Source organism: Monodon monoceros, unplaced genomic scaffold (assembly GCF_005190385.1).
Source record: "Monodon monoceros isolate NGI ecotype Baffin Bay Population unplaced genomic scaffold, NGI_Narwhal_1 Super_Scaffold_4, whole genome shotgun sequence".
NCBI classification, from domain to species: domain Eukaryota; kingdom Metazoa; phylum Chordata; class Mammalia; order Artiodactyla; family Monodontidae; genus Monodon; species Monodon monoceros.
Window position 1 is genome coordinate 35,859,832 of NW_021703781.1, and position 17,146 is coordinate 35,876,977.

Sequence of the window (17,146 nt, forward strand, 5' to 3'; positions counted from 1 at the left end):
CAAATAATTGTTAATGACTTTTTTTTGCCTTCTCTTCTTAGTGTTCCATCTTGAAAATCTGATGAGTATTTTTACACTCAGGGCACGCCTCAGTTCACAGTGGCCACATTTCAAATGCTTAATTACCCAGCATGTCTTGGACAATGCAACTCCAGCCTTATTCACATTCTGGGCATATGGCTTTTCTGGACTTCTGATAGACATGTACCCACAGGAGCTAGAAAATAGAAACTTTAAATGGTATTTCCTCGTGATAATGCAAGCATGTATTTCTAGGCATAGGCAGGAGAAATGATTTGCAGGATTATTTCTTTTTTGCATCTTCAGGGGTGACCGTGAAGAATCTTCAGGCCTTCCAAGTCCTGCAGAATGTTTTCCACAAAGCCAGTGACCCTGTCCTCTGCACCAAAGTCCTGTCATCCATCAGGACCACGTGGGCCTGGAACGCCCGCAACTTCTTCCTGCTGGAGTGGACCCTGCAGCCCATCTCGCAGTTCGTGGAGATCGTGCCCCTGAAGCCGACCCTGGTGCAGATGCACTTCTTCCAGCTGCTGGAGGTCCTGGTGTTTGAGCTGCATTACGTGCCCCATGAGATCCTGCGGAAGGTGCAGCGCCTGATCCAGGAGAGCCCAGAGCCGCTCGTCACCCTCGTGGCCTTGAAAACTGTCCTCAGGATCGCCGGCGGGGACCCGCTCTTCACTGACATCTTCCGGGACTCGGGGCTCCTGGGCCTGCTGCTAGCCCAGCTACGGAAGCAGGCCAAGATCCTGAGGAAGTCAGGTGCCTTCCAGGAGCTTTAGGAGGGGAAGTGGGGAATGGGTGGGGGCCAGTGTTAGCTGGGCCTGGTCTGTGTACCAGCCCCACCACCCATTAACATAACAGAGAAAGTGAGTGTGCCCATGTCACCTGGTGCCCTGAGAGTCAGAGAGGGTACCCCTGGGCTACATGGCTTCACAGCACAGGCAGCCTCCCTATTTTCTGTGACTTGCCTGATCTTCCCCATGAAGAGGTGGGAGGGATGGGTGTAAGTAGAAGCCAACTCATGGGACTAACTCAGGCCTGGTGAGCTCTTAGTTTTCAGATACCTCCTGCAGTAGATACTGTCTGAGTGTGTAGGTAGGGAAACAGCAGAAGGGCAGGTCCTCAGCAATGCAACGGGGAAAGGAGGCTCAGAGAGGCTGGAAAGTCCAGGATGGAAGGGTGTGCGGGACACATCCGGGGTCAGCTGGGATACGGCCACCTTGCTCACATGGTGCTGTCGGGCCCAATGGCCTCCCACCTGGAGCAGAGGTCAGTCACCAGGGCCTTGCTGGCCAGCTTGCCCCTCTAAACCTTGGCCACACTTTTGCATGCCCTGCTGGGCTGTACACCCATGGCTCCTTGGCAGCACTCCCTCACCCTGCCTCAGGAGCGTGGGCCTGGGATTTCCCTGCCTAACCATGCCCCATGTACATACCCTGGATTTTACAGCAAGTCTTCCAGGGGATTTTGATGCACTCAAGTTGGAGAACCTCTGATGTAAGGGTTGTAGGGTCACATCTTACAAATTGGGATGCACACTCCTTTATAATGGAAGCATGATACTCATCTTTCTTTAAGAGGATAGGAAACTAATGGAATTGGAGAGTTGGGGCCATATCACATGTACTTAAAAATGTTTCTTCATTGCTTCTTAAATATGGCAGGAAACAAAGAGTCCAATCCTGGAGTTCAGGATATAGAAAGAGAACTGACTTGTGTGATGCTGAGAACTGTGGTCACGCTTCTGAAAGGATCAGTTCGGAATGCAGGTAAGGATGGTATCAAATTCACCTCGTCACTGGTTGGGAAAACATTAACTATTTCCTGGTGATTTATGTCATTGTTCAAAGGCTATATCCAAGGAATAACCAACACTATCGCTGTGGCTGATGTCCATTCACTGGTTGATGTTCAGGGATCAACAGTAAATTGGTAGACACATCAGTTGACACTTTTTACTGTTTAGTTGCTAAATAAGGCTGGGAATCAAAGAGTTATCTTAAATTTATGAGACCACAGAAACCCCATCTCTCTCAAGTAAAACCTTTTAATATACTGCTGCACTGACTATAGATACTTTTTAAAAAAGATTCAAATTGTAAAATACAGGCAAAGAAAACTCATCATTTTTTTTTTTTTCGGTATGCGGGCCTCTCACTGTTGTGGCCTCTCCCGTTGCGGAGCACAGGCTCCGGATGTGCAGGCTCAGCGGCCATGGCTCATGGGCCCAGCCGCTCCGCGGCATGTGGGATCCTACCGGACCAGGGCATGAACCCGTGTCCCCTGCATCGGCAGGCGGACTCTCAACCACTGCGCCACCAGGGAAGCCCAAAAGCTCATCATTTTTAAGAGACATAATTTGATGTGCTTTCAGCCCATGATGGATTTAGTACCTTCATCCATTCAAAAAAATTTTAGCTTCCTAAGATCATGTGGCTCTCATGCTTAAAAAATACGTGCCTAAAATATAAATGCATGTATATTATACTATGAAGCAGAGGCATCAGCAAAGTGACATCAGTGGGTTTGGTGATTTGGTGCATATTTATCTGAGGCCCTCACAGGTCAACTATACCGAATGTGAATGATTATTTCATTATGGTAGAGCATCTCTAATGTTAGACTATAAGAGATTCCCTGGAGGTTCTGGTTAATAGGGAGGTGCATATTCCTAAGCTCCCTCCCAGAGATCTAATTATCAGGTCAAGGTAGAGCCTAGTAATCTACTTGTAAACAGGCTTCCAAGGTGATTTCCATGTAAGGGGTACCTGGCCCATAACTGGGGAAATCCTGCCTTATGGAGTTGACCAGCTCAAGTCCATGTCATACCATTTGAACGATCCAGTGACTTCCTAGTTCTTATTCTACATGTGATTACTTCAAAGATCAATCCTGGGGAAGAAATTCTTAGGATTACTTTTAAACAAAAACATACCGTTAGCCAAATTTCTTAAATCCTGCCTGCTGCCCACCTTGCCACAAGAAACTACCTATGAGTTAAACATACTCTTAAATTCTGGTTTGCTTTCAATAAGAATTTGGGCAGAGATATGAGAGAATTGCCATTGGCCCTGGATTAGGGGATTATGTGGAAATAAATACCAGAGCTATATCCAATTAAAGTTTGTATTACTTACGTCTCTAAAAACAGAAAAGGGGGAAACTTTTTTTCAAAAACAGAATTCTCACTGGAGAAGAAACCGGTTTTTCTTTCTAATTCTCAGCTCCATAGTTTCTCTCTTCCTCTTCTTATTTTAACAGTAGGTATGGATTTTGAAAAAAAAAATTTCTAATGCGTGGAAAAAACACATACACATGTAGTCAAACAAACTTGGAAATTGTGAGGAAAAGCTTTCCTTGTAATTGAAGCTAAGGTGCCAAGGCCCCCATCGCTCTAGCCCCATACTCTCTGTCTGGTCCCCAGTTGTCCTGAAAGACCACGGCATGGTGCCCTTCATCAAGATCTTCCTGGACGATGAGTGCTACCGGGGAGCCTCACTCAGCATCTTGGAGCAGCTCTCAGTCATCAACGCCGAGGAGTACATGAGCATCATCGTGGGCGCTTTGTGCTCGTCCACTCAAGGGGAACTGCAGCTGAAACTGGATCTCCTGAAGGTGATGTCAAGTCCTCCTTTGTGATGGGTTTCCCATGGACATGCAGCAGGTGATCGGCATTTGCCCACGCATTCATTCATTTAGTTGGTCACTGTATCACACAGGTAGAGTACTACTGGCTGCTGTGGCAAATCAATCCCCCATCCTCAATAGCCTGGCACATTAGAGGTTTCTTTCTTACGTACTGTCCAATCAGTGATTGGGAGGAGTGTCATTCAGGGACAGCAGTCACCTGGGCATCTAATCCAGCCATCAGACAAAGGAAGGGAGAGCAGAGAAAATGGCACACGTTCTTTTTCAGGCCTAAAACTGGTACGTGCTAACTTCTGTCCAAGTTTATCTGGGCAGGACTCATTTGGATGCAAGACATGCCATGAAATGTAGTCCCTAGCTGGGCAGCTACTTCCCAGCCACACTGTAAACTATGGAAGTGGAGCCCAAATTGGTGGTGGCCAAGCAGCAGCCTTGTTTACTTGCCCAGCATTTAGTGAGCATCTACCAGTTACCAGGTCTGATGCAGAGTGCTCAGGACACACTGTCGTATGAGATTCAGCCCTTGCCAACTGGTAGCTCGTAGACTAGGGCTAATAGTAAGTAAGCAGTCATGGTGATGCAGCACGGTAATGCCCCAGAGGTTGAAGGCAGGCTGCCATGGGAACAGAGAAGTAGGAGAGACCAATGCTGCCTTACGTGTTTGAGGAAGGCTCACAGAGGAGGGAACACCTGAACTGGGAAGAGGAAGCAAAAGGCAGTCCAAGGCACAGGAACAGTGGTTACAAAGGGAGAAGTAAAACTAGGCTGTCACCTTTGGACGACAAAGAGAAGCATATATTTTTGTTTTTGTAATATTGTTAATAATCATCAAGTTATCTTAAAACAGTTAAAGATGATAATAAACATCAGCCTTACAGCTCTCACAATTTTGTTGCTGTTCCTGCTTTTCCATTTCTTTTGTCTTTGCGGGCTTATGCCTTAAAAGAAAAAAAAAATCCCCTTTCTTTTGTTTATGCTGTTTAAGAGAAGAGCAGATGTAAATGCAAATATCTCCCAAGGAACTGACTTGGGGACCTGTCATGTCTATGTGCAGAAGAAGCCCCTATGCAATACACACTCATGTTTCATTATCATGCCACTCTGGATCACTGGTGAATTTTATACAATACGAAGTTGCTCTGACTTCCAAAATTAAACCCTCAACCTTATTTAGCTATGAATATCTCTGTACAAAACCATTTTACCAGTTAGAGAATGGCATTCAGTTTATTTTACCTACTTTATTTCTCAGCAGAGCCAATGTCAGGCACTGATGCAACTGTATTCATGTCTTCTCATGACCTAATCCTGTGGAGTTCAGCATGGCCAATGTGTCATGAGAATCCCATCCAGAAGTGGCATTATGACCATAGTTATCATGTATTTCGCAGATGACAAGAACCAAAACAGCGATTTAATCACAGGGTCAAAGAATCAGTGAAGGTGATGAAACAAAAAAGGAAAGTTAAAGGTCTGTTGAAAGACACTGGAGTCCCATGATTATGTGAAGTAACAGGATTGAGGAGAGCATGTAAACGGGAGAGTAAGGGAGAGAGAGATCAAGAATTAATGACAGTTTACAGCTGGAGTGCACCTTAGCTTCATGTGGTCCTATCTTAATATTGGGCAGAGATAGGCCCCGAGAGATTCTAATACTGAATGGTGAAGTTGAGTTTGGATCTAAGACTAGTGATTTAAAATCTGGTGATTTTTCCTCTTCATTTTGCTGTTTGTTGCATTTTTTCTCATATGTCTGTGTTCAGCTTAATTCACAAGAGCCTTATTCTAATAAGGAACAGGGAAGGCAGAGAGCAAGGCAGTTAGGACTTTGGTTTTCTATTGGGTGAATAATTGGAAGCCCTATCTATTTCTGACATTCTCATATTGAAAGTCAAACAGATTCATGGAGAGAAAAGTTTTGGAGAGCACAAGTGTTTTTGTGTCCATTATAGAAAAGCTCTCTGCTTTGCTCTTGGAAAGTTCATCTTGCTTACTCTAGCCCAGAAGCACCTTATTGGAGTGACAGCCCTTGGGTAATAGGACTGAATTTCTAGAATTAGCAATGTAAAGCCATTATGGTGTTTTACAAGATTCAATATCATTTCAGAATCACACTATCAACAGAGCACATCAGGGATGAACACTGTGTAAGCTTATTTAACAGAGCCATACCCCGCATTCAATGTGCTGTCTTCTCCCTGGGTACCAAGTCACTGCTGGGCAGTTGGGAGGGTGCCCAGAGCCACCATTGTTCTTCCAGGACTAGGGTGATAACACGTTGTAGCTCCCGTGGGTGGTGGGGAAGGATTGGGCCCCAGAGCCTGTTCCAGCCTTGCCCACCACTGAGTCGTGTGAGCAATTAGCCAACGTTTGCTGGAATCTGATGTGGGATCTGCCTTTGCTCTACATCACTTTGGGAACCCCTTGGGAAACAAAGATGTAAAATTAGTTCTTTCTGGCTAGATTTCCTTTTTTTGGCAGTTGACAGTGGACTCTGCCCAAAGCGCTGTGCCTGCAAAGTGGGTCAGATGTAGGATGAGGTGAAAGTGGTGGAGGGAGGGGACTTCAAAGGCAGGACTCCCTGCCTCACCACCCAATAAAGGTTTGTCATCTCTGAAGTGTATTCACATCATGGTGCCACCCTGATTTCCCTTCCCTGAGAATCAGCCAGCTGCTCTGGAGGAGAAAAATCCTCCAGAAACATGTGACTTAAGGCAGTTGCTCCCAAAATCCAGTGGTGCTTCCATACCAATACAGAGGCACATGTGACTTCACCACCTAATTCTGGCAAATGATAACCGAGTTAAAGAATAATGTAAGCAAATGAATTTCCTCTCCATGGCCAGTGGGACTGTGATTGGGTTATGCACAAATTCAGATTGATTTGCTAATATACATTTAGCTGTTCAACTCTGAGCTTAATCGCATTACCTCACCGGTCCTCCAGCATGACACATGGAAAATTATGAGGAATAACAAATAATAGAATGTGAAATAAATCCTGTTAGTCCTAACGTAGTTAGCGCTTTGCAGCAGACATCCATTTTATAGATTCAAGCTTGAGGAATACTAACTCAGAGAGGATGACATGGTAACTGAGTTAAGGAGGAGAAAATGTGCTTAACGCTGACCTTTCTTGAAATGTGTCAACCCTAGCCTGATTACTTTGACTTCAGCTGATTAAATTTACTCCCTTCCGTAGACTCTCAAGCCTAGGTGATGCATTAACATGCAAAGTTGAATGACAGTAATGGAGACCCTCCTCCCAGGTCCCCAGTTCCTGACAAATCGTTTCCCGAAGTAGTGCAGTATTTATTTTCCTTTATGATAGAAATGTTTCTCTTTAGTTGCTATGAAATTAAGCCTTTGTAATTGGATTTGGGGCTCTTTACTTTATGACTCTGCAAATATGAAATTAACCCCATCCCAAGAAATAATAGAGCAGTCTAAGTTCTAATGAGATTACCCCCATTTTAGATAATGACTTTGAATTTAATAAATCAAACAAAGCAACAATTAAGGTCAGCCATTGCTTTTTTCTCCACCCCTCCCAACAGGAGGAGAAAAGAACCGTCTAGGAATTACAGAGGATAGACCCTCTGAGAGACACAGACACTATTACTGGTTTGCTTTCTTTTTAAAATATCTGCTCTCAACATTCCTTGAATGATGGAGACCTTCTGAGCAACGTCTGGTGTCAACTTGGACAACTGGAAGATTGTTTCTTAAGGAAAGAGGGAGGGTTTAGTGGTCATCCAGCACTTAGACAATTGCTCTAATCTGATTAGTTTTATTTTTTAATTATTCTCTCTTTTGGGTGTTTGTTTTGTCACACGTCATGTGATAAACAGAAGAGCTCCATTCATTCCATTTGCCTTGAACAACCTCATCGTAGTTTTAGGAGCCACTGAAAACACTCACATAAATCTAGACAGTCTACAGTTTCACAGCTTAAGACTTCCTGATGTCTCGGTGATGTATTTATTTTCCACGGCACGAGTCACATTGAGACAGGTCGAGACACACAATGCAATGCACACTGTACCACACATTAATGTTCAGCCTTTTGTGTGGATTATCAGTTGGCAGGAAGAAACTACCACCACCACACGCACTTCAAGGTTAGAGTTCATTTCCAACTTGACCAAAGAAACAATATTCTGTGCGGAGTGAGTTGCTCACACAAGGCAGGCACAGAGGACTGGCCCCAGTGTCCTGGGGTTGGGGGTGGGGTTTGGGGAAGGCAGCTGTGGTGATGCAGTCTATAAAGAGAAAGGCCGTGCCTAGTCTAGAAAGCTCTGTGTTGCTAAACCGTAAGGTTTTACATTCACCAAATGTCACTATTCTGAAGAATCTGCTCTAACAGTCTATATACAATCTTCTCTTTAAGGACCTGTCTACAAATATCAAACTTTCCTGGGTTTTGAGCCAAATTCAGAAGTAGTTGAGTCATATCCTCACCCAGGAGGAGAAAGCAGTTGTCACTGCCTGGTCCTTAATGTTTCACTTTTGCTTCTAGCTTTCAGGCAGTCTGGAAAGCCCATTTCCCTGAAGTCTATCCCACCACTCTCATTTGATCCCCCGTTACTGCACGGCCCTGATGCTGTTTCTTTTAAAGAACAAAATGACAATTCAATTTCCCCACAGTCACCCCCTGAGCTGTGGTGGGTAGTCTTTGATCTATTAACCACCATAAGTCATGCATTGTTTTCTCCTATAACTGGGAAAAGATCAACTGACCCACACTGGTAAGGATGAATCTTTCTACATCACTCTATATAATTTGTCCACTTTGAACATAATCGTGGCCTTTGGCCTTTTACAGATTCTCCTAGTTTCTACAATCTTTGTTTTTAATTTCTTGAAATGTCATGGATGGGGCCGTGGGAGCACGTTAAGCAGCGCCTTGGTCATCATTTCTCTCCGTCTTTGAAAGAGCCTTGCCTGTATGCATTTACTTAGTCCTGGCTCATTTTGTGCTTTCTTACCCCAAGCTTGGGTTGACTGCCTGCCAAGCAGCTCAGGCTTCGTGTAGCAGAATATAATATTAGATAACAGAATTTGGGTGTTAGGGGTACACATTATACTGTTTCAGATAAACTCTAGTGTTAGGTTAGGGTTACCAGCATTTTAGAGCTAGAGGTAGAAAATTACCTTTGTCCCGCAAAGTGCATGACTTCATATTTCATAGCTACCTGTAACTTTACTGAATTTCTATTTGACTTTATCTATATGAGAATTTAAAAATCTAATCCCTTCCCTCCTTTTTTCTGACCCACCAGTTTTCTCTTTGTCAATGGACTTTCATGCATTATGCTATAGACTGTCACCCTAAACCATGCATTTAAGACACAGCATCACCCCCTCTCTCTCAAATTGGGAATTTCTTTTTATGTTTTGAAACTTGTTTCAAGCATCCTGAAATTGACTTTAAGTTGTGCCTGCCCGGACAATCCTCTTTCTTGTGTCACTGAACACTAAACATTTGAAAGGACAAAACAATTCAAATCTTCCTCCAGAGCAAAACTACAGGGACTGGCCATTCTCTGGGAAACATGCCTAAGAAGCCTGGGTCTTCGATGCAGTCTCATGCTATTTTCATGAATAGTAAATAACTAAATACCAAAAGTTAGAGGCTTTTGATATTTATCTAAGATCATCCATGCATTCTTCACTTTTAGGTGTGAAACTTTAGCACAGAATGATAACTTCTTAAATGTAGTCCTTCTTTCCTTCCGAAACATTTATTGAATACCTAGTGTATATCATGCACAGGGCTCAATGAATAGTACATTGGAAGTGCTTAGTAAATATTTGATTTTAGAAGGAATTAAAAGTTTGGCTGTCCAGTAAAAATCTCAGCAATCTGTAGAAGGTAGATTGCATATGTGTGTTGTAATAGCCTAAACTCCACACACGGTCTATATTATATGCTATATCTACATGTTTCCTTCCATTAGGATTTCTCTTCTCCACCTTAATCTCCTCATATTTTCACACCAGGTTTTAAGTAGATTTGTTTGACTATCTTTCATTTATTAGAAGTATCTGTGCTTGCACAGAGAGGGAGGTAAATAGTAATAAGTTGCTTTATATAGATTTCACTGAGTCTCCTTTTGCAATACAAGAAATGGTTCATTCCATAAGTTTAGCAAATATTTATTAAGTAGGTGCTATGTTCCACAGCAGTGAGCAAGCCTGATTTCATGGGGCTTCAATGCAGGGGAAGGCTGAGACAATTTTCAAGTAGCTTCAACACAGTGTGGTGAGAGTTTTGACTGGGGATTTAGAGGTGTGAGCACTCAGCCTGGGATGAGAACAAGCTAAGGGTCAGGGAAAGCTTTGTGGAGGGAGATGCATTTAAGTCAAGATACAGGACTGTAAGTCAACCCTATAAAGCAGCATAGCCTTTAAGAGCAGCCATTTGAATGAAAACACTGAGGCACAACCCAAAACGAAAAGTAAGAGGAATGGTACTGACCTCCCAGTGTTTCAAAGGCGCGCATCGGTAGCTCGCTGTTCCTACGGAGTGGAGCGCAGAAGAGCACCCGGAACGCTTTGGCAGGGATGGGTGGGGAGCTCAGCGTTAAAGATCTGCCTCCTCCATTTCACTCACTTGTATCTCATTGGTTTCAGTCTTTGCTCCGGATCCTGGAGACCCCCAAAGGCCGTGCTGCTTTCAGAGTCTCCAGTGGGTTCAATGGGCTGCTGTCCCTGCTCTCTGACCTGGAGGGGTCTCTCCGGGAGCCCCCACTGCAGACCTGGGGGGCAGTGTCCCCCAGCCAGACCCTGGACCTGGTCCTGCACACCCTCTGTGCTGTGTCTGCAGCACTGTACCTGGACCCCGTCAACGGTGACTTCTTTAGGAGGACCGGGCTGTTTGAGAAGCTGGCAGAGGACCTCTGCTTGCTGGGCTGTTTCGGGGCCCTGGAGGAAGAGGGCGCTCCTCCGCACTCCTGGGAGGACACAAAGGCCAGGCCATTTGCCGATTTGATGAGTGCGGCTTTTTCCTCTGCCAGCCCACTCCCACCCAAGATACAGAGCTGCCTCCAGATCCTCAGCTTCCTGGACAGCATGGCCCGAGGCACCCTCCACCTGTGCAAGGACCTGAAGGACTCCCCGAGGGCGAGGCAGGAGGCGGTTGTGGACGCTCAGAAGGGAGAAGCCGGCAGTGACCCCCAGGGAAACTTCAAGCAGTGGCCAGACCTGGAGGACAGGTAGAGCTTTGCTGCCTGCTTCCCTAATCTGTAATCAGTGTATCTCTGTCTCCCGAGTCCTACGTAAGCACCCCGCGCATGCGTAGTACAAACTGGGTGTGAGGAACCGTCACGTTGTTACTTATTCTTCAGAGTAGGTGTCCCCGCCCGGCGTTGTTCCAGCAAATAGAACGAGACGGAGTTGGATTCAGAAGCAAAGGAAAGCTTTCTTCTTTTATCAGAGAATGGAGAGGTGCCAACTCACTTGCTCTCCTGACAGGCCAGGGGTGGGGCTGCCGTTTAGGGATCTAGAGTGGAGGGGGAGGGGGCGGAGATCGCAGTGCCGAGTGCAGCGTCTCTGCACACAGCTCACCGCCGCCATCTTGAATTGAATATCGTATGCAGCGCTTCTGCGCACGATCCACGGGCTGCAGTGTCCCGTGCAGCCGTTTCGCACTAGGAGCTCCGGTCTGAGGTGCGTGGTGTGGGCCTCTGTGTGCAGTACCCTATGAGCAAGTGAAACTAGACTAAGCACAGGAGAGGAGGTGAGACCTTATTTTATCACCTAGATTCCATTTTGTTTTTCCTAGGGACCCCAGAGGGCTTTGCTGGTGAAAGCAGGACTGTCTTTTCTTTAAATCAAGTTAACTTTGTTTTCAAGCCCCTCTCCCCGTTCACCCACCCCCACCCTGAGAGCTGGCAGAAAACCAATCCAACTCAATACAGGGCTGGGGGATGCTGTCGGGTCGCAGGAGAACCAGGGAAGTTTACCCGATCTTGGAAACTGAGGGCAGAGCTCTGCTGCCCATAGGCTCACTTTCTTCTTTGGCATCTTTGCTGCTCCTGGGAGCTTTGATGCCTGGGCCCAGCCTCCCTGGTATGCCCGGCAGCCTTTGCCTTCCTAGGTCTTATCTCCCCCCTCCCCCCAACACCTGCCTGGGCACTGCCAGGGTGTGGGTGTGGTCCTTGACTTGTAAGACACAACAGCATCCTTCCCAATCATGGGACTCTTCCTGTTCTTCTTGCTGCTTCCATTTCCCCTAACAAGGACAATTTCTCTTACTTCTGCAGGCTCATCTCCTCAAGGACCTCATACTTTGATAACCTTTTGCTTTCATCCCTGTAACACAGAATTCCACTAAAGCAGGGGAGCACAAAGAACCCCCCACTCCCTTGGAGCGAGAGGGGAAAAACAAAAGAACAAGGCAACAAAATAGTTGGTGTCTTTTTTTCATTCCTCTGAAGAAGCAATGACAAAACACAAATATTTCAGTAAACTATCCTGCCTGCCACCTCTCCAGGTCATCTTGCCTTTAACACCACAGGACACTCTTCTGAAAGACATTGCACGTGTTTCTCAAAGAGAGCCCCCTTTGGCCAGACGTGTCGGGGCTTGGTGGTGAGGGGGATGGATGTCAATTCTCCAGCTACCATAATAATCATGAGATTGTTCCTATCAATTGTTCCTCAGCTGGTTAATCTGGTAAATCAATTAGTTTTCTCACCTTGCATTCCTTCACAATTTGCTCATGATATAATTATTGCTAGATTTGATTTGCTAATTTTTGAAAAGAATTTTTGTTCTTGAGAAAGTTCAGCCTTTCACACTCCTTTCTTGACTATTTTCACTATGAAATTTGTGTTACCCTCATAAATTGGGCAGTGTTCCCTCTTCTATTCTCTGGAAGAGTTTATGGAAAGATTACTATTTCTATTCCTTTCTTTTAAAAATTAATTAATTGGCTGCATTGGGTCTTCGTTGCTTTCTCTGGTTGTGGCGAGCGGGGCTACTCTTCGTTGTGGTGCGCAGGCTTCTCATTGCAGTGGCTTCTCTTATTGCGGAGCACGGGCTCTAGGCATGCGAGCTTCAGTGGTTGTGGCTTGCGGGCTCAGTAGTTGCGGCACATGGGCTTAGTTGCTCTGTGGCATGCGGGATCTTCCCGGACCAGGCTCGAACCTGTGTCCCCTGCATTGGCAGGTGGATTCTTGATCACCGTGCCATCAGGGAAGTCCTACTATTTCTGTTCCTTAGCTATGTGATAGAACTTGCCAGTAAAATCTCAGGAGCCTGACGTTTTCTTGAGAGAAGATTTATTCTTTTGTTTTTTTACCTTTTTAAAAAACAGTTTTACTTTTACATAATTCACACACCATAAAATTCACCCATTTAAAATGTACAATAAATTTTTTTGTATATTCACAGAAATACACAATCATTACCACAATTGATTAGAACATTTTTATCACACCAAAAGAAACTCCATACCCATTAGCCATTACTTTCCATTTCCCCTGCCCCTACCTCCAGTCCCAGGCAACCACTAATTTACTTTCTGTATTTAGGGACTTACCTATTCTGGATATATCATATAAATAGAATCATACAGTATGTGATTTTTTTTTGTTTCTGGATTCTTTAGCATAATGTTTTCAAGGTTCATCCATGTTGTAGCATGTATCAATACTTCATTCTTTTTATTGACAAATAATTTTCCAGTGTGTATACCACAATTATACGTTTATCAGCTGATGGACATTTCGATTGTTTTCACTTTGGGGTTATTATGAATAGTGCTGCTATGAACATTCATGTACAAGTTTTTGTGTAGATACATGTTTACATATCTCTTAGCTAGATACCTAGGAGTGGAACTGCTAAATCTTATGGTAATTCTACGTTTACCATTTTGAGGAATTACCAAATCATTATGCAAAGTGACTGCACCATTTTACATTCTCACTAGCAGTGTGTGAGGGTTTCAGTTTGAATACCTTCTTGCCAACACTTGTTATTATCTTTTTGATTATAGCCCTCCTAGTGGGGGTAATGTGGTATCTTATTGTGGTTTTGCTTTGCATTTCCTTGAAGGTTAATGATATTGAGAAGCTTTTCATGTGCCTATTGGTTATTTGTGTATCTTCTTTGGACAAATGTCTGTTAGAGTCTTTGCACATTTTTTAAATTGATGTAACATTGGTTTATAACTATATAAGTTTCATGTGTACAACATTATAATTCGACTTCTGTGTATACCATAGTGTTCTCACCACCAAAAATCTTGTTTCCATTCATCACCATACAGTTGATTCTCCTTACCCGTTTTTCCCTCCCCCATCCCTCCTTCCCCTCTGATAACCACTAATCTGTTGGTTCTCTGTTATCTGTGTTTATTTTTGTTTTGTTGTTTGTTCATTTATTTTGTATTTTTTATATTGCATATATGAGTGAAATCATACTGTATTTATCTTTCTCCATCTGACTTATTTCACTTAGCATAATACCCTCAAGGTCCATTCATATTTTTGCAAATGTCAAGATTTCATATTTTTTATGGCTGAGTAGTATTCCACTGTGTGTGTGTGTGTGTGTGTGTGTGTGTGTGTGTGTGTGAGACATCTTATCCATTCATCTGTTAATGTGCACTTAGATTGTTTCCATATCTTGGCTATTGTAAATAATGTTGCAATGAACATAGGGGTGCATATATCTTTTTGAATTAGTGTTTTCATAACCTTTGGATAAATACCCAGAAGCGGAATAGTTGGATCATATTGTAGTTCTATTATTAATTTTTGAGGAATCTCCATACTTTTTATTTACATTCCCACCAACAGTGTATGAGGGTTCCTTTCCTCTGCACCCTCACCAGTACTTGTTGTTGCCTGTCTTTTTTATAATAGTTATTCTAACAGGCATGAGGTGATATCTTATTGTGGTTTTGCTTTACATTTCCCTAATAATTAGTAATGTTGAACATCTTTTCATGTGCCTGTTGGCCATATGTATGTCATTTCTGGAATTTCTACTTAGCTCTCTGTCCATTTAGAAAATTTTTGTTGTTGAGTTGTGTGAATTTTTTTTTAATTAATTAATTTATTTTTGGCTGCGTTGGGTCTTCGTTGCTGCACGCAGGCTTTCTCTAGTTGAGGTGAGTGGGGGCTACTCGTTGCGGTGTGTGGGCTTCTCATTGTGGTGGCTTCTCTTGTTGCGGAGCATGGGCTCTGGGCGCGCAGGCTTCCGTAGTTGTGGCACATGGGCTTAGTTGCTCCGCGGCATGTGGGATCTTCCCAGACCAGGGATCAAACTTGTGTCCCCTTCATTGGCAGGTGGATTCTTAACCACTGTGCCACAGGGAAGTCCCTGTTTGACTTCTTTATATATGTTTTGATTACTGTAGCTTTGTAGTATAATTTGAAATTAGGGAGTGTGACACCTCCAGCTTTGTTCTTTTTTCTCAGAATTGCTTTGGCTATTCAAGCCCTTCTGTGGTTCCATACAAATTTTAGGACTTTTAAATTCTATTTCTGTGAAAAATGTTGGGATTTTGATAGGGATTGCATTGAATCTGTAGATTGCTTTAGGTAGTTATGGACATTTTAACAATGTTAATTCTTCCACTACTATGTTAAGTAAGAGTGGTGAGAGTGGCATCCTTTTCTTGTTCCTAATCTAAGAGAAAAAGCTTTGTTTTTCACTGTTCAGTATGATGTTAGCTGGGTTTGACATATATGTCATTTATGGCCATTATTCATTTTATTCAGAGTTTTATCATAAATGGATGTTGAATCTTGTCAAATGCTTTTTCTGCCTCTATTGAGATGCTCATATGATTTGTATCCTTTTTTTGTTTATGTGATGTATCATATTGATTGATTTGCGAATGTTGACTCACCCTTGCATCCTTAGAATAAATCCCACTTGATCATGGTGTATGATCCTTTTAATGTATTGTTGTATTTGGTTTGCTAATATTTTGTTGAGAATTTTTGCATGTATGTTCATCAGAGACATTGGCCTATAATTTTATTTTTTTGTGTTGTTCTTGTCTGGTTTTGGTATCAGGGTAGTGCTGGCCTCATAAAGTGTGTTAGGAAGCATTCCCTTGTCTTCGATTTTTTGGAAGAGTTTGAGATTCTTCTTTGAATGGTAGAATTCACCACTGAATTTGTCTGGTCCTGGATTTCTGTTTTTTGTGATATTTTTTATTACTGTTTCAGTCTCCTTACTAGTGATCAGTTTATTCAGATTTTCTGTTTCTTCATGAATCAGTCTTGGAAAGTTGTGTGATTCTAAGATTTTATCCATTTCTTGTAGGTTGTCCAATTTGCTGGTGTATAGCAGTTCAGAGTACTCTCTTAAAATCCTTTGTATTTCTGTGATATCTGTTGTAACTTCTTTTTTGTTTCTGATTTTATTTATTTGAGCCTTCTCTCTCTTTATCTTGGTGAGTCTAGCTAAAAGTTTGTTAATTTTGTTTATCTTTTCTAAGAAGCATGTCTTAGTTTCATACTATTGTCTTTTTAGTCTCTATTTCATTTATTTCCATTATGGTTGTTATTATTTCCTTCCTTCTACTGACTTCGGGCTTTGTTTGTTTTTCTTTTTCTAGTTCATTTAGGTGTAAGTTTAGATGGTTTTTTGAGATTTTTCTTATTTCTTGAGGTAGGACTGTGTTGCTATAAACTTCCCTCTTAGAACTGCTTTTACTGCATCACACAGATTTTGATACCGCATATTTGTGGTTTTTCCAGCTTTCTTCTTGTAGTCGATTTCTAGTTTCATACAGGTGTGATTGGAAAAGATGCTTGATATGATTTCATTCTTCTTAAATTTATTGAGATCTGTGTCCCAACATATGGTCTACCCTTGAGAATTTCTATGTGCACCTGAAAAGAATGTATATTCTGCTGATTTGGGATGGAATGTTCTGTATTCATTTAAGTCCATCTGCTCTAATGTTTCACTTAAGGCCCGTGTTTCCTTGTTGAATTTCTGTCTTAGTAATCTATCTATTGATGTAAGTGGGGTATTAAAGTCCCCTACTATTATTGTGTTGCTGTCAATTTCTCCCTTTAGGCTTGTTAAAATTGCTTTATATATTTTGGTGCTCCTACATTAGGTGCAAATACATTAATAGTTGTTATGTCTGCCTGATGGATTATCCCCTTTATATAATGTCCATCTTTGTCTCTTGTAATCTTTTTTGGCTTGAAGTCTATTTTGTCTGATATGAGTATGGCTGCACCTGTTTTTTGGGTTTTTTTTTTTGGCTGCTATTTGCTTAGAGTATCATTTTCCATATCTTTACTTCGAGCCTATAATAGTCTTTAGAGCTGAGATGAGTCTCCTGGAGACAGCATATAGTTGGGTCTTGTTTTTTAATCTGTTCAGCCACTCTGTGTCTTTTGATTGGTGAATTCAGTCCATTTACATTTAGGGTGATTATTGATATATGAAGACTCAGTACTGCCATTTAATCTTTTGTTTTCTGGTTGCTCTG

At 42.8% G+C, this 17,146-nt stretch overlaps 1 protein-coding gene across 12 annotated transcripts in view; it reads left to right on the forward strand.

Moving 5' to 3' along the window:
- Nucleotides 1-17,146, forward strand: part of WDFY4 (WDFY family member 4) — a 278,318-nt gene that overhangs the window by 37,915 nt on the left and 223,257 nt on the right. For all 12 annotated transcript variants that reach the window (XR_003797097.1, XR_003797100.1, XR_003797098.1 and 9 more), the window contains 4 exons: nucleotides 328-780; nucleotides 1,686-1,790; nucleotides 3,446-3,636; nucleotides 10,306-10,886. Coding sequence is in view for 7 of the 12 variants with exons in the window: in XM_029245825.1 (XP_029101658.1) it covers nucleotides 328-780; nucleotides 1,686-1,790; nucleotides 3,446-3,636; nucleotides 10,306-10,886 (1,330 nt within the window). In the remaining 5 variants the exon portion in view is untranslated. The remainder of the gene's footprint in view (nucleotides 1-327; nucleotides 781-1,685; nucleotides 1,791-3,445; nucleotides 3,637-10,305; nucleotides 10,887-17,146) is intronic.